Genomic DNA, 21,690 nt, shown 5'->3' on the forward strand with positions numbered 1-21,690 from the left:
CAAATACCATACCATGTAAATTAGATATTAACTCAGAACTTTGGGTGAAGAATTTTGTCTTGCAATGGCCGGAATTTTTCAAACCTCATGCTCTATTTTCGCCTCTTTGAGCGGATTTTATGATTTCTGTTAAAATTATGGACAGTTAATGAATTTTTAAAAGATTTATTAAGCTTAGAAGAAGTAAAAGAAATTTCTTTGCACCGGCCAAACAATATTTTCAATCCATTCGATGTATTCATGAACCCGCGTGTAGATGGCCGGAGAATTCGCAAAGGCACAAACTTTACCGAACGATGTCACACCCACAACCTCATATAGGCATCCTCTGGACAGCCCTATTTGCAGGGGGCCTCCGGAATCACCCTGGGAAAGATAGCGAGAAAAGAATTATAGGTAACGAGGGTACAAATTTAATAATTAAATAATCTGGATCAGGGGTCGGCACTGTGCAGGTCGTATGAGGTCCTGAAGAGAACTTTTTTTTATTCAGCGAAACTATTAATCATCAATAATTTCATTTTTATGATAACGAGATAACATGTTATGAGTACTAATGGAGTTAAGAAGTCCCATCATTAGCGCTCTACTGGTCTTTACCCGACACCAATCCCTTGTTTGAAACATACATGGCATTGATTAAAGTGGTTTCTAAACAAATATATTGATGACTCTTTCTTTTCCACACAGTTTTATTCAGTGCAACCTCTAGCGGTTTGAACACTCCTGTTTCAATATCAAGAGAAAATAATGACTAAAACCTTATGAGGAAATGTGTTTACGGTAAAACTCGCTCATAACGATCACGTATGTAACGAAATCCCACCTATAACGAGGCAAGTTCTCAGTCCCTTGGGCTTTCCCATGATTGTCAATTTAAATTTCCCCGCATCTAATGAATACAGATGATACGAAATCCCCATTTTTATGAACTTTTATTTGGCCCCTTGGGGGATTATTTCCTCTTTTATAAAGGGATTAATACCATCTTTGCTACTTAACCATTCCTTACCTTATTATCATTTGTTCTCACATGTGGCCGTCTCCACATAGTTCCACTGTTGATATTAAAATCCTTTCCTTTAACGCCTTTTGATAGAAAGGATGGGACAATGGTTAATTGTTGCGGATGTGTTGTTTAAGTAATGACGATTTACAGAATATTGGTCGGCAAACGTATGAGGTTTCAGGTAAAATCCTTAATTATAGGTATAATGAAGTCCCATTTATAGCCCAATACAATGATGGTCCCCTAAAATTCAGGATAAGCCAGTTTTACTGTGCTTTAAATGAAGGGTGCTGCGAGCTAGAATTCCATGCGCCACTACTTAAACCCTATTTTACCTGACATGTGTCCTTGCCGCCCTCCAAATTTCCAGCGCAGATCATGGTGGAATCGATGCCTCTTTGCAGTGCGTTAGTGGATTTAATCTCAACTTCATATGTATTGTTGCATATTGAAGTTTGAAGAATTTGTATGTCCACTTTCAAAAGGTCCGGACTCGCATCTTCTCCTGTGAAAATATAATGAGAACTATTGTAATAATAGCCATCCGATCAAATATTAAGAGGTGCTGGTTGAAAGTAATTATAAGACTTCAGTAGATGGGCACTGTAGTGATAGGAAAGAAATTAAGGTTTGAAAGAGATTTGGAGTGATCATGTTTTGATATGGAAAAATCATTTTTTGCACCTCCTCTTTTAAGGTTCAATTTGACTAGTAAGCTTGCTAAGACTTCTCTGGCTCAATTTTATAGCTCAGAATACTTTTGCCCAGCACTTACTTGCATGCATCTTAAAGAATTGATTCATGATTATTAATCAGTCAAGAAAAAGTAAAATAATCAAGTACGCTTCAGAAATATTAATAATGTTCGTAAATGGAAGGAGATAAAATTGCTCTGACACAACTGTGAATCCAGAATATTTACGGTGAAAATAACTTTTAGGGAAGTTAGCAAATCAGAACCTACTGTCAGCATGCGTTCACAGCTATACACGGTGTTTCAGGAGGAATCTGTAATACCTACTTGAGGAGACGGTAGGGTAACATTTTAAAGCATTTTTTGTCCATGATCATGGGGTTGCAACTCCTTAGTTACTGAGCTATGACAACACAAACATTTTTCGGATGCACTTTGCAGTTACCATGAAAACGGTTTTTCTTGGGTATCAAGCCTTTTCAACATTTTATTTGACACTCTGACTCACAAGGACAGAAAACAATAGGGTAGTTTACTTCATTAAAGAAAATGAATGGCATTGATTGCGATTCGTTACCCACCATCAGTGTATTCATAATATACAAATTATTTGGTTATAGAAATCCCAGTTTAGACGAATGGTAATGGCCAATTTTAACCTCATTTGAAAAAGGCCAGATAGGCGGCCATACGATGCCATGGCACGTGACGTCACAGGGACCTAGATACTATATAAGAAGTCAGGAGTTTTACATCGTCTGAGATTACCCATGCATGCATGAGGCACCGAACTCAGGGAAACATCTCTTAATAAACACCTTTTAAAATTGCATAAGGTCGGAAAGTTTCCTGCGTTTTATAGGGTATTAATAATTCGTATTTAAGCCAAGCGCTACCTGCCAGCTGGGTACGGTACTCTACTATCTGCTAGCAGCCTGCATCGTAGCGGCGCTCATAGCCTCGCACCAAGATTGCCTCACTCGACGGCAGCTGGAACCAGAATAACGTCACACGGGCTTTTCCCAGCATTCATACTTAGCCACCGCGTTTTCGCGCTCTTGAAAATTTTCGCTTTTCATTTAATCGCGAAAAATAGATATCGTAATTTAAAAATCTAAAAGCGTAAAATACGTTCTCCAGGAGTAATTATCTTTCGATTTAGGCTATAAAAAAGAATAGGAAACCACCCTATTTAGTTTGGACGATGAAGCAATCTCAAATTGGCTGACTCTGCGCAATCGTATTTCTGACACTCGCTCAAAGCTCTCGTTTAGTTAAGCTCAAAGATAAATTGTTTCAGGAATTATAAATGCACATTTTCGTGCAATATTAATTCATTTCATCAACTTCAATTCACCAAACAGCAAAAAAAAGTGAGGAAGGAATCAACACTACCCCAAAACCATCGGAGCATCGGACCTTCTCGACTTCATTACAAGCAAGACAAACAAAAAACGTTTCGCTCACCGAATCCGGTCCTTCCCCATCCGGTGGCGATGGCCTTGCTGATGGTCCTGGAATGGTCGTAGATGTCGAGGCAGGCCGGGTGCAGCTCCCTGGACATGGTGTGGATGGCGCCCGGCTCCAGGGCGGCACCGATCTCGAGCAGGGCGATATCGTGGTACTTTGCCGGCGGCTTGTAGTCCGGGTGCCGGTAGTGGTTCACCACGGGGTGCGTCTGCCCGCGCCTCGCGGTCGCCTCACCTTGAGCGCCCTTGAGCAGTTCCGTCGCGAGCAGAACCCATCTGGGTAGTCCTCTATGAGAATGCAGATAAGAGACAGTTACTAGATCATGGAATCAGGGCCTCTACTGCTGATTCTACTTCAAATATCACAATTCTACGATAAGTTTCTTTCATTTTCCCTCAAAATCACAGTTTCGAACTTTTTCTTGTTAGATTACGGTTCGAAATAAACTTTTCTATCCCTAATAGATTTGACTGAATACAAAGTAAAAACTAATAAATAAGAACGAATTACACGGATCCATCTCCAGTAAGTTCGGCTGCGGACAGTTATAGCTAGAGCGATTAAAAAAGGGAGACCTCAGAAAAGGGTGAAATCAGATATTGTCATTTATCAACAATTACCTATAGACAAACACTGTCATTAAACACGGAGCGACGCGACGTCGTCATTTGAATGCTTAATGATGAGGAATTAAGAGAATCTGCGAAAGCTGTAGGAAAGGAAAGAGGAAAATTTCGAGAATGTATTTAAATCATTGAAAATTATGGACGATACTTAGTTCAGGGGGAAAAAATAAGGACTCTCTTAAAGCTAACAAAAATATCATTTATAAGGTGAGATATACGAGATTTACATTTTTTTTGCCCTCTGTGATAAGGACTAAAAATCATTGATAGGTGCGATGAAAGTTTTTTTTTCATTTTATGAACACTTTTAGAGATAATAAATCATCTACATTTCAAAATTCAATCACTCAGATGAATGGTCAAAAGGGTCTTGATTAATTAATTATGGCAACATTAATGGGAATAATTGGTGGAAGGGTCAATAACTAGGATAAATCCATTCTATTCATTGGTAGATAACTCAAGATGCACCACTGATGAATCACCAGAAATGCCAAAATAAATCAGAGGCACTTTGTACCAAATGATCAGTATTTCGGTTACTTAAGTAACCGAAATACTGATCATGTAGGTTAGGTATAATGAAGAGTCTAGAGTTTATTGCGGTCCACGTGGTCCACAGTTGGACAAATTCAATTCGAAATAGTATGAAATTTAGTTTATTATGGAGAATTTGTGTGCTGAAAGTTCATAGATTCCAAATTTCATACAAAAAAGTTAAAAAATATCTATTTTACATCATTTTTTCAATGTTGCGGCACGAAATTTTGTTTTAGAGATTTATCTATGAAACTATCGTAGCAGGGCATAAAAACTAAAAAAAAGTGTTGACGAGCGCAGCAAGGGCGTATCCAGGATTTTTTTCTAAAAAAATACAACAATTACTGCACGAAATATTCTCCTTGTTTTAATATGTAATTTTTTAATAAGTTACATATATGATAACGATAGTTTTCGAGCTCCTTTTCCACTTGGGCGATGCTTTATTTCGAACGATGACTAACGAATACCAATTACTGGAAAATCTGTCTGCTAGCAGTAGCGGATACATGTGGGGGGGGGGGGGGCGCAGAGGGCCCTTTGTGAGGCCGCCCAGATCGCCGTACATTGCATAACCATAATTTTAAAATTTCATTTCATAAGATGGTATAGTCTTATATAAGTGTGCAATCAATTAAAATAAAACTTTCTTAAACATTGTACGTGGCTTGATTATCTTTTTTTTCACGATTAAAGTAAAGGTAGCCCAAGATATATTTAAGCCCCCCTGGAGTTTTTCTGTATCCGCTACGGTCTGGTTGACTTGTACCCAGATAGCACAAAGTAAGAGAGTTAACCGTTTCTTATGGTTTTCTTACGGAAGAAATTGATAAGAAGCTTATCGTAAGCTAAGGGACTTATATAAGGCAATGTTAAGATGTTAGGGAAGATTAGGTAATGAATGCCGTCAAATATCCTCAGGTAACGTAAGTCACTTCTGTTGGAGCGCCAAAGGCGGCTGAACAGCGTACTACACATGCTACGCGGCTCATCTCGACATGAATTTAAAGGCTATCGGTGAATTTAAGCGAGTTTTTATAAGGGCTTAACAACTGATAACAGATTTTCCCGTAAATAGAAAAAAATTAATAACTGCAAGCGACCCAGCTAGTAATCGTAAGGCTTTAAATTATTAAGGCTGCGTAATATCTTTACTCAAAACAAAACGAACTTAATGATAACCGTAACAAATGTCTTGTCTATTTTTTAAGGGTCTGCCACCCTCCCCTCCCCCTAAATCCGCATGTGAATGCAAACTTAAGTATCAGTTAGTGAAGGTGATAATTATTTTGTTCTCACGATCGAAGGGGATGCTGGGCGTTTACTTACAATCGCCCGCCTCGTAGGCAGTGAGCTGCCGTCAGCACGAATCTGTCGCTGATGAGGGTTCCTCCACATGCCCACTGGATGTTGCTCTCATCGCCGTAGCCAATGGCTGCCTGGAAATGTAAGGACATTGTGAAATGCTCAGCTGTCTTGTTGCATAATACATAATTCATTCCTCCCCCTTTTCAATGATAGCGGTCACGGCTAGTAATGGAAAAATCGATTTGGATTAAAATTGAAAATCGGTTTTAAATGCAAAAGATCGAGGAAATTGAGGTCGAGCCACGAACTTCCAGTTTCCATCCAAATTCGATTTTTCGACTTCGATCTTGACCATTTCGAGTGATCTCAGTTGCGTCACTGCCTATGATAATGCTAACCGTCCAATGCGAAAGACTTCTCTAAGACCGGTGAAATTGGAAAGGCACGTCTTCTATTATCGAGAAAGCATGTCAATCAGCTGACCATTAAAAAAAAAATAGTGAAGCCGAATGGTTTGAAGTGTTGTTCCTAAAACTTTAATGCGTGTGCATTTGTAAATTTTTACCATTGAATTAATAATTCAATCATTCTTAGTAGATTTTTTCTACTGCTCATATGTGCATTATGAGTGTTTTTCTAATGAATAATAAACCTTTTTTGTACAAAACTGATTTTTTAGAACCGTCCATTTTTTTGGGTTAATCGATCTTTTGGTTCAAATGTCAATTTTTGTCGAAAAGTCGATATTTTAATTTCAATTATAAATCGATTGCTCGAAAACCGAAATTTCGATCGATATTTTTCAATCACGAGTCACGGTAGCTCTCTTTTAGCTCTCGAATTTCATCCGTAAGTCATGATTTCTGACTGACAGAACCACTGGCCGATTAATACTTGGCTGCAGGACTGATTAAAATCATAATAACTAATTGAAAGCGATTTTTCGGCTATGTAATCATGTGGATAGCTCATTAATGTGAAATTTCAATGTAGCGAAATTCCTTCACATTCTGCGGTTTAGTTAAAAATTACGTACATCTTGGGAATTATAATTTTAAAACGGTTAACCAAATAAAATCAAGTCGGGATTTATTAATTTTTTCACGGAGAGTGGTTGTAAATCATAGGGACACACGTGTATTCATTTATTTTAAATCCTTTCATTTTTCTTTTCCCCTGCGTTTTAAACATAATGTACATATCATAAAAAAAACTATGCATGCATTGGACCTGCACTCACCATGTGCGGAAATTCATCTGGCGTAGCCTTAATGCCACCCGCCACGACAGGAACGAGGGGGCAGAATTCTCTGTATCTATCACAGTCTGTAAAATAATGTGGTGTAATAGATATTTTAGTGACATTAATATTGTATGGGATGCATAAAACCATAGTTTTTAGTATCACAAGTATCAATTTCTTGCAACTATGTTTTTTATTATTAACAGCCATATCTCACATTGTTCACGCGTATTCAAAGGAAATCGGCCAGTATTATTAAATTTACAGAAATAATTGTTTAGGATACGTAGTTTCTACACTGGATGAGTTGACGTATGAAATCAATCAGAAATCCACTCAAGTTATGAGTGCGAATTTTTATTTACTGGCAACATAGAACGGGATTTCCCTCCATTTTCAAAATGACAGTTAATATATGAATCCCATAAATATCTCTGCCCAGGGGCGGTCTGGCCAGGTCGGCGATCGCCGAGGGTCCCAAGCTTAAGGACATTAACGCTCGCGTCTATCGTGAAGTGTATCTATATGAAAGATGTTGCAAAAAAAAGAATAAGATTCGTAGAGCAAAAATTTTTTTGTAATTATAAAGTTCTACGTTTTTATTAGTAACTTCATTTACAGCATACTGACTGAGAAAATATCATATAAAATAAATAAAACAAAGGTGTTAAAACATTAAAGAGAACCTGACGCTTATTTGAAAGGGATATTCGAAAAGGTCATTTTTGAGATTTTTTAGATTAGTACAGTGCAATTACATGGAACAAATTCGCTAAATAGTTAATAGAACCATAATAAATTATTTCAGTTTAAAAGCTGTGAAATAGTATTTTTTTAATTACTTATATCTGGTTTTTAAGAGCCATAATAGCGTCAAAATAGATTTCTGGGCATGCGATTCCCTAAAATTTTCCGAGGGGGGGGGGGCGGGATGAGGAGGAGGGCCCCACAATGACTCCCAGCCGAGGGCCCCCAATCACCCCAGACCGACCTTGTCTCCACCGTCGAAGGCAGAGGTTAGTTGGCGAAAAAGGGTAATTTAATCGATTATTATTAGTGTAAACTTTTTTACGCTTCTATTGAGGAAACTTATTTTATTGATGCAATTTAATGTTTATTAATGATTGATTATTTACTTGAATAATGAGAAATACTAAGGTGAATGGATTTATTTTGATTGGTTTATTTGAAAGACTTGAATTTTTGTTTGTTTATAAAGACTATTCATCATTTTACAAAAATAACAAATTGATTTTTATCTGAAAATTCTCATTTTTAATGGAGACTTAATTCTTCGAATATTGAATTAGTGAATGAGCACCACTACGCTGTTTGAGTCTCCTCATTAAGGTTACATTTTCTGGTGGTGAAAGATTTTGATTGAGACTATAGTCTACGCAGTAGTAGTTATTTGGTGAGTGTGCATTTTGTCCGTTTTTGTGAAACCTGGCGGAGTAGAATCCCCTTCTCCGCGTCACCTTTTGAGAAGTTACTACGAAACTCAAACTTTTCCCATGTAGTGTTCATCCCAATAATATTAAAAAACTTCTTATCTTAACAATATTTATAAGCTCAAAAACGACTTCACGCTGACAAACTTTAAGCTTGTCATTAAACTTTAGCGAAACATTTGCTGAAATTTTTAACGAACGTAAGTAATGTTAGAAATACGTCGCGTATGGGGCTTATGTTCATTTTTAGTTTTGCACTCCTTTTCCATTTTTGTTTCAACCATGGAGAAAAAGTATGTGGTGTGGAAAGCCGATATTTACTCCTGAAAGTCAGAGAAGCTTAGTAAAACTACATGTGGCGAAAGAATAATGCCGTTATGCGAGGACAGCGCTTCATGTGGTGGCGATGTGATGGTCGTCTTCTCAATTTGCACCTCAAGTATTCCGGGACGGTGAGGCAATATTTGCGTTTCTGAGAGGGAAATCACTTGAGGTAGTCTGCTCAACGCGGAATAAACCAAGAGACTTTGAATACGCATGCTCTCAAGACTGTTTTAATCGAAGAAAGTTATCTGAAATCAAGAATATCAATCCTTATTGTCCAACTATTGTTATAGACAAGGGCGTACCCAGGATCATAACTAGGGGGCAAGCCATGGTCTAGGGGGGCAAGCCTAGTTGTGACATTTTAGCATGGAAAAGGTAATGAAACCAACATTGTAAGAAAATTATTACAGCGCTTTACTAGTTTATGAGATTATTTCCTTGAAAAATAGCTTTATTTTAGCTACATATGTTATACTAATACATATCATTTTTCGTAGGTTTAATGAAAATTTGTTGAATAATTTCGTTTCAATTCAGTGCTGATTTTGCGTAAAGATTTTTGCAATTTTTTGCTTCTAGGGGTGGGGGCAGCTGCCCCCCCCCTGCCCCTCGCTGGGTACGCCCATGGTTATAGAATATAATATTGACTGTCATATTTGAATTCTATGCAAATTTCAGCTACATTCATAATGCTAATGATGTAATATTTAATGTTGCAGCTGCCTGCCAATGATATAAATATATAACTGAGATTGCAGTCAACAGTAGAACGTTTGGTTTGGTATTGCCGATGCAATGGTTGCCTATCTTTCATGATTTTTTCATATCTAAAGCTTATTGTCGCAAAAACTGTATTTATGTAGGATTCCTGAATAAAACTAAGTTTTCAACCAACCCGGTCTAACCGATTATGTAATGGTAGGATTAATATGTTCATTGCACAGATATTTTGATTTTAGTTAACCAATCGTTCAAATATTTTTTATCTTCAATATTAAATACTTTTGCTATTGTTTTCATTAAAAGTTATAAACACAATTCATCTGGTTTCTCCCACAAGGGGGATCAACACCTAAAACCTTGCTGCGTCGTATCTCTTTTGTATTATTAAATGGAGGAGTTTTATCCGCCAATGCCCAAATAATAATATCCTGTTCTGATTGTAACCTTAAATACCCGTTGGAGCCAAGAGCTGCCAATTCCAATAGGTATTGCGGCCTATCTTTAACATTTTAACATTGATTATTTTCGAATTAAATTTTAAATTTATTTGCATGGAATATTTATCCTGGTGAAAATCAGTTGGTTTGTCGTTTTTTATTGGATAGATAAGGATTTTATTATACGAGTCATTTTCAAGTGTTTAATATGGCCATATTTGAAAAAAAATGCATTTCGTTTATGAATGTAATTAATGGTAATTACCCTTGAGGCCGCTATACGCGGCGAATGATTTCATTCGCATGATCATTCAGCATCATCATTCGCATCATCATTCACCGTGTATAAAGGCCGTTTTACACGGTACGCGGAATCGCGCAATCTGACGTACGTGCGAAGGCGCAATCAAAATTGCGTCGTGTAAAGCGGTGAATTGCTAGAACACATGCGAGAATGCGTGGATGCGAGACGGCAAAATAGCCCCTGTTCTAATTTCGTTCATGCATTCGCGCAATTCCACGCCATTTTAGAAATTAATGCAGCTCTAACCAGCGCAATTCCTTGCCCCGTGTAAAACGGCCTTAACGGAATAATTCGCGAAAGAACCTTCATGCGCATGATCATTCAGCAAAAATTAGAACATGTTCTATTTTGCTCGCATGATCCTGTGAATGATCACGTGATCATTCAGCATGATCATTCGCATGATCATTCGCATGATCATTCACCGTGTATAGAGGCCTTTAGATTACGTAAACAGAATATTCGTTGTTAGGGCAAAATGTAGAGCTCAACTTGAAAACTTTTTCATAGGATCAGATTTCTTTAAAAAATGAGAATAGATATCTTTCAGAGCGGCACGGAGAACATCATATTAGAGCCCCACTACATTTCCAGGTCCAATAGGAGCGATAAATTACGAGAGATATTTTGCCGAACGGCCCACAAACCATAAAATAACTTCAACAAATACTAGTAGTAATTTTGTGGGAGCATTTGCTTTTAATATGTAAATGGCTGATGTCCGAAATCCCCCTGCCACACGCCTTTTTAGGCGGCTTTCGGGGTAGTATGTGAATGAAATTTAATAAGAAAATTATACTGTAGTTGCGTGAGATCCATTTTGTTTAATAGTCCGAGGATCAGCAACCCTTTCATACCCGCATACAACAGTTAGTAGCGAATCGCTTTTAAGGCTACTAGCGATTGGATACTTGGATACTTGCAGTATTTGGCTGCCTCGCCGACCTTCCTGTTAGGTCCCGGGGGCGCTGGGGTAGTGTGGCTCGTGGGAGGCGGCTCTCTAGTTGTAGTGGTGGTGAAGAATGGAGGCCTATGGGTTGTGGCGGACGTCGAAGGCGGTCGTGGCCTCCGGCCCGTGCAGCACACCAGAGGGTCCGAGTGAAAGAATCCGCAAGGCCTCGGGTAGATGCCGTACTCCAGCATCTCGAGGGCCCGCGGACAGTCGTAGATGTCGAGGCAAACTCCTCGCCTCCCGTTCCTTCCCCTGCACTGGTCACCTGCAACGAAAATGCATTCAATAACTGAAATTTTTGGCACGTTATAACTCGTGCACGAATCATTTATTACACTCACTTTTCTTTTCTTCCATTTATTGACTCATCACCATCATCACTGTTCAACAATCCTAACATAGGTTTGATGCAACTCTCCAATCGATTCTCCAATCAGCTAATCTTTTCACACCTACGCATTTCTCTTCTTTCATATCCTTCTTTTCTTGTTCCAAATATTTCATTCGAGGTCATCCTTAACGTTATTTCCATATGCTTGCCCCTACACGACTGTCTTCATCAGACCATCAGGACAACCGTGATGTTACCAGCTAGTAGTTTTATTTGCATGGTGGCATGTTCGTGTCCTTTGCACTCTCCTAGTTTCTGGTCTGATCATGTGTTGTTGTCCTGAGCGCTTTACCTGTGTCCTTCGAATGAGCGCGTTTCTGATTAAGGATAGGATGAGTGCTGCATGCCTGGTGTGGTATCACCCCGTGCCACACACCGTGGAGGTGGCTTGCACTCGTACTGGTACCTCGAAGATCTAGATGAACCGATTCTTTCTGATATGGCGGCCTGGGCCGTGGTAGGGCAAAGCATTTAGCAGTAAACCTGAAGGACGCGAGCTCTAATATAGACTGTGTAGGCCATTCTCCTCTCAGTGCATTAATATTGGTGTTTTTGCGACCTTCATCAAAGGTATTCTACCGGTAAAGGAGGTATAGGAAACGCCAGATGTCGAAATCTTTGTCGTCCAAGAAATTAAATTTGAGTGAAAATTTAATATTGATTTTTAATTTTCACATCGGAATGTACCCGAAAATTTTCCGTCTCTGTCAGAATTTGAACTGGAGATCTCAGCATAATAATCTAAGAACTTGGCCACCACCTCAACCAAATCCTCTCATTCATGTATTGAATTCAGCTGCCTATTCACACATCAGTGAGCCACAAGTTCGAAAGACTGAACCTAAAGTGAAAAATCGAAAGTTAATGCCCTATTATACTCAATGCTAATTTTTTCACTTGGGTAATTTTATTTATTTATTTATTTATTCATCTCAATTACCCCCGATGACAGCACATTTAGGCCTTTACATCGGGAGTTTAAACAATCTACAACAGACGATCATAGTAGTATCAATGATGTAGCCTGAATAATATTTCGGGGCGGTTTTCAAGGGGAGGGTGTATATTTCAAGGGGTTCCATTCGGAGGCGGTACGCTTAAGACTGTATCTACGAAAAAATGTGGGGAATATTCTAAATTATAGAATATTCTTTCGTTTCTGTAGGAACAGCAAAGCTTGGTTTCGCTAAAAGTGGCCCACGTCGGCCTGATGACGGCGTGGGGTTCCCTATCCCATTCCTTCCATCCCTATCCTTAACCTGGAGGCATTCATCATGGCGGCGACTCCTTGCCCTTTTCCTTTCTCTGCTCATCCCCTCCTGAGGTAACACGGGCGTATAAGTCCCACACTTGGTTCCCGGCCCTCAGGAGTGTAACCTTTGCGAGCTCGCCCTGAATACCCGATTCCAATGTATTTGCGAAGCAATCTACTGAAAAATCTGTGGGATGTTCTTAATTATAGAATATTCTTTCATTTCTATAGGAACAGCAAAGCTTGGTTTCACTAGTAGTAGACCGCGCCGCCTTAATGACGGCGTAGGTTACTTCATCCCAAACCTTCCTTCCCTATCCCTACCACGAAGGCGCCGTCGGGCTCCTATCGCGGCGGCGGCGCTTCCTTTTCCTATTTCCTCTCCCCTTCCGCTCCCCTTCTGAAGAGTATGGGCGTAAAAGTCTCCAGCTTGTTCCCGGCCCTCACGAGTGTTTGGTTGATATCTGGTATAAAATCTCAAGGTAACTTGGCGATTATTTTTTTTATAATCCTACATAAGCACAAAATTTCGACGAAAAACAGGGTCCGCCATTTTGTATCATGTCGGCCATAAGTCGTGAAAATTGATGATAATCAACAATAACAAACCGTTTAAGAATTTCATAAAAAATTTTGTTGCTATTGAATCCCTAAAAAAAGGTGTGACATTAGTTTCAACATGCTGAATTTCGAAAAAAAAAATCATCACGGGCAATTTTTACGAAATTTGTCCAGCTTTGAGGCCATATATTTTGCTTAAAAATGTAACAAATAAAAACAGTTTGCGTCAAAACATGCAATAATTTGTTGACAATAACTGTGCAAAGCTTCAACTTCCATACTAAAAAAAACATTTTCGCGGTTTTGTTCAGCTTTTTCCGACTTCAGCCCACTGCCTTTCCTTCCTTTTTCCTCCCTCTCCGCCCGGCATAAAAGTCTCCTTAGTTCCCGGCCTTCACGAGTATAACTCCGTGAACCCGCCCTGGGTACTCGTTTTCAATTGATATCCGAAGCATTTCGGGGGGTACTTTCGAGGGGTACTTGTGTTACCCGAGACTCTTCCGCTCGCTCCGCCTTTGGCATTGATAGTTTAGTTCTTGGAGTACAAATAAATTTGCGGCATTTTTGTCTTTTCAGATTTTTCTTGAAACCCATGGAAGAGTTTTATGCGAGTCACTTTGGGTAACCCCGGGGGCATTACCACCACTTTACGCGATCATGAGTGGTGGATGGAAAATAGAAGCCCGTGCGTAGTTGGTTGGGGGAGAGGGGAGGGGTGCATGAGGCTGGGATTTTCATGGTCGCGAGGTGAGCACTTCGGCGAGACATGTTAAAGCAAACACGGGAATCGTCAGCACTCCCTCCTCCTTCCTCAAGTGTGAACGCTCACCAAACTCGTCCCTTCGTTTTATTCTTGCACGGGTGCCATATGGCAGACGTGAAGCGCCTGCTATTCGGTGGGAATGGCGGTTTACTTTTTATAAAATTCATATTTGAACTCATATTAGCAAGAGTTATTTCTTTGAGGAAAATTCCGAGGGTACCGATACATTTTGAATGAAAATCAAGAATTTAGATATTCCACTTAATTTATTTAATCGACCATTTTTTCGACTTGTAACGTCATCAGCCCGCACAAGCACAAGTTAACAAATCCACAGGTGTGAGCGGTTGGTTACCATGAGTTACTCATACTTTCTTCGGCGGTTTACTTATTTTAAAATTAAGATTTGAACTTATAATAGTAAGAGTTATTTCTTTGAGGAAAATTATGAATATGAGCGGTTTGATGCCTAGTGTTACTCATACTTTCTTATTCCTATTCCTCATTCTATTTGCTACTTCCACGTATATTTTTTACCTTTTGTTTGTGCCTGACGGTTACGTTCAACCTCGAAACCATGGTCGGTTCTTTAAAACATGCATATTACGAAGTCATTGCTTTTATTTAGCAATTCTTACGAAATTCCGTTTATCAAGCCTAAGAAAACTTACTTTTACTTTACAACTGATTTTTACCCAAGAAAACTACCTTATAAATGACAACTGGCAGCAAAATTGAAAAGTGAGGAAAAGTACACTGTCAATCATTTCCCTGAAAAATGGATAATTACTACCCCGTGAAGACTGAAATTATAGATCGTATTGAAGCATTTTTAGTTTCATTTTATGAAGATGAACTAGTCTCGAATTCAGCTACTATGAGATTAAACACTTGTCATTTTGGGGTGAAATTTTCTAATACTTCCTTGCTCATCAAATCTAACAGTGACAGGATATCCCTCCTACATGACTTTTGTCGGGTGATGCTAGAAAAATTGTCAGTGAGTGCTTACAATGCCACTCCTGGGGCGTTATGTTGCCTATTGTGGCGATGAAGCTTTTAATTAAATAGTAAAAACAATAGTGGTTCCCCTAAAAAGTGCTTTTTTAAAAGATTTTTTGGTACCAAATTATTATTTTAAGCGTAAATTTGTTTCCATGAAATAAACGTGCGACCTAAATAAACAAAGAATATCCAATACAGCAATGTTCATTGTTCAGTATCCGTAGGATGATCTTAACCGAGAATACAGAAAATAGATGCAAATTTTTCGTTCCGGGATGAATAATTCTCTTACTTTTCTTTCGAGTTCAATGAGCTTCCTGGTATGAATAGATTTCCTTCAGATACCATTTTGATGATAAGGTAGTGTTCAGATAAAAGTGGTAAGGATAAATAGTGCGGATAAATTAGTGAGGTTTTGGGAGCCTCATAGAAATGTATATACCTGCCCTTGTGGCGACCACTCGTATGATGACTTCCGTTCAACGGCAAACTCTCCTTGGTGGAGTCTGTAGAATAAACTCGAGTCTGGGCCAAGAACACCGTTAAAATATTCGTCGACGTGCCGAAAAATCTTAGAATATGCTAATGTTTGTCAAAGAGACGTGGAAATTATCTTTGGCATAGTTTTTCGCGTTTCTTCGAACTTCGACAATGCCCTGTTTTTTTTCCTCGCGCAACGTAAAATTCATTCAATAGGTTTGTATTGAAATTGGTTAGTATCGAAAATTGGTTTGTAAAAGCTCGAAATACGTAATTTATTCCGACAATTGAGGATTTATTTCCAGTGCAATTATTACACCGGCAATTACATACAGGCTACCAGAAGCAAATGGAGTTAAAGATTCCTTGCGGGGCATAGAGAAAAGCAAACAAATTTCGTATAGTGGTTTGAATCGTCGCTGTTTGCATTAACATACCATTTGAAATTATTGAAAAAGGGCTCCACAATATCAAAGTTTCCATTAAACGTCCAACAAGCCATTTAAGGTTCGTTTGTCGGATTTATGCGTATTCTAAATCCATATTTACACAATGCATTTACCTGTGAAAGTACGTGGCTGGAAAAATGCTCGGATTGATGGACGGAATTAAAACATGGCCCATTTACTGGACACATATTCTTGCATTGGTGCAATTTTGGGTGTTTACGCGGTGTGATTTTGATGTTGAATGTGTTTTCCTATGTTCCCGTGTGGGTGTATGCATCGTATAAGCACGCCTTAAATAGTTTGTGATTTAAATACCATTTCTTTTCCATATTTCCAATTTGCTTCTTAAATCTGTGGTCACTGGCGACGCACTGTTCCAGTTTTCAACTCTCTCTTGGATATTTAATGGTCTACTTGTTAACATAGCTTGATTTCTCCAGCACCGTGAGCACTACGCGCTATGTTCCTTATCTCAAACCTTTGTTTAGGTCACCAACTGCTCGAGCGGGCGGCGATGTATGCGTTTGTATACTCACGAGTTCGAATGAATGTGGTGACAATTTAGTCATCGCCGTTATAATTTTTCATCTGCTAATCGATTTCAGAGTTAAATTGAAAATTGGGCTCCAAGTGTACTTTATGTCAATTAGGGATCGGTTGTACGTTCCGGGCACCTGAGTGGAGACCAATCCTCGCCCTTCGCGAGTTTGTTTGGCAAATTGAACAAGCGAGGATGGCGGATGGAAATGATTATTTTCTTTTTGAACATGGACCTGTCCATTTCGAAAGTCCCGTGACGACGCTATCCTAATAGGTTCAAATGAAGTCCCTTTAAACGCCACAGAAAATCTAGGTAAACTTACACATTTGAAGTTTGTGGTAGTCACTGTAAATAAACTTAAATCTAATATTAATATTCATGTATTCTATTAACGGTGGATTTAATTCCGGGCCCTCAGTGTATAAGTACTCAACTCACCACTCCATCACACCTCACTTAACATCACAACTTCCATCACTTCGGCGGAAAACAACGCAGATCCACCAAAAAATCCCTTGTCGTAGCCTATCGTTAGCTCTCGGGCACTTACATTTTTTACTTAAACGTTATGAAAGAATATATCTGAGCAATCATTACGGAACCGTTTTCTTATTCGTCTTTATGTGGAAGGAAAACAGACAAGCTTACGCTTTTTTTTGCATATTTCGACATCGTTACATTCGGTTTTTGGCCCACTAAGAGTGATTTCACGTTATCGCTGAAGATATTGGACATTCATATTCGTATGAAGAAAGTGTACGATATTTAATTTATGAAGAGTATTCTACATTTTGAAGTTTACGAATAACAAAAGCTATAAACTTAAAATTTTTTGGTAGATGGAGTGGATTCCTGTCAGCATTTTCCACTGCCCTAAATTCTAAAAATTTTCCTCGGTATTTTCTTAGATTAAAAATTTATGTTTTTGAGGTAAAGTTAAATGTTGACCAAGGTTTATTAAATTAAGTCTTTAAATTTCAAGATGATGGCTTACTTATAATACTGAAACGTTCACGGGTGGTGTCTGTATGCAAAACTGAATTATTTTTGGGTTTCCCCGGGCCAATAGTGAGAAACGGAGAAATGACCATTGACATAGACTTCCAGTATTACTAGAAAAAGAAAAACTGTCTAGGATATTCGAACTTTACTCTCACGATCAGATTTAACGGTCGCGTTAGACCGACAGAAACCGGTGAAACTTTACGGCTGAACGATATATGGGTGCTCACCGAAAAGTCAACATGCTGAGTTTTATTTAATAGCATAGTTGTAGGACCGGTGAGTTGGGTAATAATCAACGGTGGTAATGGCAAAACAGGACCATTGACGCGAAACTAAGTCGATGTTATTATACCTGACGAGGTCCCCATAGCGGAGAATAAACGTTGGTCGTATCAATTGACGCGAGGAAAACAAAAAGAAAATAAGTCTTGGCGCTTGAAACAAGGATAAAGTACGTTTTAGACGGGGCACGTAATTGCACAATCTAATGTGTGTACGAAGACGCATCCAAAATTGCGTCGTGTAAAGCGGTGAACTGCTGGAACGCATGCGAGAATGCATGGACGTCAGACGGCAAAGTAGCTCTTGTTCCAATTTCGTTCGTACATTTGCGCAATTTCACGCCATAATTAGAAATAAATGTTCGAGTAAATATTACGCGCCAATAGCGTGTTAAATTTGTGTCCTCTTTGATTTACTCACCGGAGTAATACTGCGTGCTGCCGAGGATAAATAGTTCCAGGAGTAGCAAGGCGCAGTGGAGGAGCCTGAAGGAATCCATGGTGCTTCAGTCCACTTCGCTGCTCCTCATCTGCAGAGTCCGGCGGTGGTCACACTCGTGTATATGGCGAGACTGCGCGAGCTTGTCACATGACCGATCTTGACCTTCCCTTTCGTCACCGTCCGCGATTCTTGTGCAAATCCGTTTCTCGAGTGATTCCCCGTCGGGAGAATTTCTCCGAAGATGACTACGCACCAGAGGCGATGTGTACTTAGACGGATTTAGGGCACGTGCCCTCTCCCCATGCGCTTATAAAATAGACAAGAATTTTAATACGGTTTCATTACGTTCGGTTTTTTTGTGTATTACGGAACCTCAATCATTTAAGACATGAGCTCAAGTCAAGAAGACAGATTTGTCGAGAATTGGTCGTTCGCTAGCTAGCGTTCGAAGCATCACCCAAGTGCGAAAGGAGTTCGAAAACTGCCGTAATTATTATGAGGAGGTGAGAAGCCAAGGGTTTAAAGTGATTTTTTTTTCAAAACAGAGTTAGGAACAGAAATTGATCAAAGAAATATTAAAAAAAAACTTGGTGGCCAAGGGATAGGAGTGAATCTCTGTTTTGTGCTGACATCGACGGGAAAATCAAATGCATTACTAAATAACTAGTTGATCTCGTTTGTTTTATTTGCCTAATTTCTGTTCTTAACTCTGTTTAGAAAAAGAAATCACTTTTGCCCCATGTTGGCTTCTTACCCCGTCATATGTAATTTATTTATATTTCCATATTAAAATGAAGGGAATATTTCTTTCAGTGATTGTTATATGTTGTTTTTAATGTAAAATATGAGTAGACCGTTTGCCTGTCAGACCCTTGTACTCAGAAAAAATCCTGTGTCCGCCCTTGGGCGTGTGAGTGTGTGTGTATATGCGCGTATTCCGCAGCCTCAGATTGGTGTAGAGGACCCTGACAGTGGCGTTGTAATGGGAGGATAGGGGTGCAGAGTAATCCCATGCTCCGGACGCCAGTTTGCTAGGGGCGTCGAAATTTCCACTATTAAATTGTTGCAAACTAGGCTAGCGGAGATGAATCTCACCAAAAACAAAGTTGTTTAAAATTATTTTACTCCTAAATTCTCCTATTCTTTTCAGTCAAAATTTATGATTATTCTGAGCCACTGATGATCAACAAAGCTCGTAACCCACACTCAGGGGCGGTCTGGATTGATTGGGGGCTCTCGGCTGGGGTTCATGATGGAGCCATTCCGGGGGAGGACCCTCCATCGATTCGAGGGTCCTCCCCCGGAAATTTTCAGGAAATTGCCTGCCTGGAAATGAACTTTGACGCTATTCCGGATATTTAAAACTACATAAAAGTTAATGAAATAACCAATGTCGTAAAAAAGCACTTACTATGAAAATTAAGAATTTCAAAGATTATAAAATTCAAAAATGTATTATGGTTCTTCTGTTTAGTGAATATGTTCTCTGAAACTGCACTGAACTCTATGAAAACCTCAAGAATAACATTTTCGAACAATACTTTCGTTAAAGTATCATGATCTCCATTATCTTCTGACACCTTTATTTTAATTAGGTTTTATAAAATATTTTTACACCGATAATGTCGTAAATAAAGCAGCTAATGACGAGGTAGAATTTTATAATTGCTAACAATTTGGTTCAGGTAATCTGAGTCTTATTTATTACACCTTTCTTATACGCTTTACAATTGACGCACGCATTCCTGGCGGCCCCCTGATGTCGGGCCATGACCCTTTAAGGGCCATATTTGGAGCCCTCGGCGAACGCGACCAGCTGTCGTGGCCAGACCGCCCCTGCCCCTACCTCATAACTGCCTTCATATCTTGGGTAGCCAGTGAAACAAAACAAATAAAAACTGAATCTTCAACGAAACTTACACTCAACAAATGAGTGCTCAACTTCTTAATATTTTTCCATATAGAGTAGAATTGATTATGGTGAAAAATTGTTTGTGTGCCGTTAACTTTTTTCCATCTTATCCAAAATTCTTATTTATTATTTTCGAAGAAAATGATGGTAAAATGATTGTTTTTTTAAACATAAAATGACTGCTCTTCCAGTAAAAATGATTCCGCAAACATATATTAGATAATGTATGATCTTAGGTTTTCCCGGCGTATCAGTTGCAGAAAGGTTTCTCGGGTTTTCCACCTCCACATCCACCACGGCTTATATATTAGATAAGCCGTTTCCGGAATAACGTTTAAATGAACCTCAAGCGCTTTTTCCCATTTACGGGGAAGTTGGCGCAATTAACAGATAAACAGTTTCTTGTAATTTTTCTCATATCTTTAGAGTTTTCAGAATTTCGTTTATTTCCGTGAAGAGATGTTTGCTAATTACGTTGCTCATTCTTTCGGCGAGAGTACTTACAGTGATGCCTCACCTTCCAGGCCATCGCCAACCTTTCGGTGAGTCACTCATTCCATTCAGGGCCATTTTACTCTGGGTTATATTCATGGGCTCTAATCGGACATTCACGGGCCACATTTTCTGGGGTATGTGCATTGCATTGCCTCTCAATTGGGGAAACAGGATTAATACCTTATCTGCGTGAGCTTATGTATAGAATAAATACTATTTCTTTACGAAGTATGGCAAAAATGAGTCTGAAGCTAACCTCTACCGAAATCTGCGGGCCAGGGGCAAGTAAATATGACTATTTCGTCTTTTACTACATTTTCACTCTCGAAATACATGAGAGTAGGCCATATCTTTGTAGGGTCGGAACTGGATTGGGCTTCAGCCTTGCTTCCACTTCTCCCGCACGCGGCACAAAGATACCACCATTCCATTACTTTGAGTTCAGTGGATGATTGCCGAGTTCTTAATTCCATCAAACGCATCGAAATTTGCTCATGAGACAATGGCAGAATAGATGGAGAAATTAATTTCGCTTATTTCCGGAATGTAGATGACAAGGAAAGTCCCTCGAGGGTCGCAAACAAATCTCCTTCAAATTTTCCTTGGTGATGCGAAATGGATACCATTGAGGTGTACTTATTGTTTCAGCAGCCAATGTTGAGTACCTTTTTTAGATATTGACAACGGAAAGTACCACTGAAATATCTAATTTTATGCCACCCGCATCGCAACAATGGGGGCATCCATTAATTACGTAAGGCGTTTAGGGGGGAGATGGGAGTGAAACCGATTCTCACCCAATCCATGGAAATGAGGGGAGGGGACCTGGCAAATATCACGTAATTTTTTCGAGAAACAGTGTAAAATTTACGAACTTAGTAATCTTAAATACTAGTCCTAACTAAATTTAAAAAAAATAATTAAAAATATCGTTTTTTACAAATTTAAATAAAAATAATTAAGAAATTCCTTTCTGTATAAATTCCACGCAATGAAGCATATGAGCGTTTCTACGTAACTGTAATACTA

At 39.0% G+C, this 21,690-nt stretch overlaps 1 protein-coding gene across 1 annotated transcript; it reads right to left on the minus strand.

Moving 5' to 3' along the window:
- Window positions 1–149: 149 nt before the first annotated feature.
- On the minus strand, window positions 150–18,380 carry LOC124153957 (serine protease snake-like). Its single transcript, XM_046527391.1, has 7 exons — window positions 18,234–18,380; window positions 11,056–11,349; window positions 6,888–6,973; window positions 5,669–5,778; window positions 3,171–3,460; window positions 1,345–1,514; window positions 150–366 (listed from the first exon to the last, which is right to left on the minus strand). The coding sequence occupies exons 1-7, from the start codon at window positions 18,310–18,312 to the stop codon at window positions 175–177; spliced, it is 1,221 nt and encodes a 406-aa protein (XP_046383347.1). The 5' UTR covers window positions 18,313–18,380; the 3' UTR covers window positions 150–174.
- Window positions 18,381–21,690: the final 3,310 nt, after the last annotated feature.

Source organism: Ischnura elegans, chromosome 2 (genome assembly GCF_921293095.1).
Source record: "Ischnura elegans chromosome 2, ioIscEleg1.1, whole genome shotgun sequence".
NCBI lineage: Eukaryota > Metazoa > Arthropoda > Insecta > Odonata > Coenagrionidae > Ischnura > Ischnura elegans.

Coding starts and splice junctions, on each gene's coding strand:
- LOC124153957 (XM_046527391.1), bottom strand. CDS start 18,312: ATGGATTCCTTCAGGCTCCTCCACTGCGCCTTGCTACTCCTGGAACTA. Junction 3,461..5,668: donor TGCCTACGAGGCGGGCGATT/GTAAGTAAACGC, acceptor GCATTCTCATAG/AGGACTACCCAGATGGGTTC. Junction 367..1,344: donor GCGGCAAGGACACATGTCAG/GTAAAATAGGGT, acceptor TATCTTTCCCAG/GGTGATTCCGGAGGCCCCCT.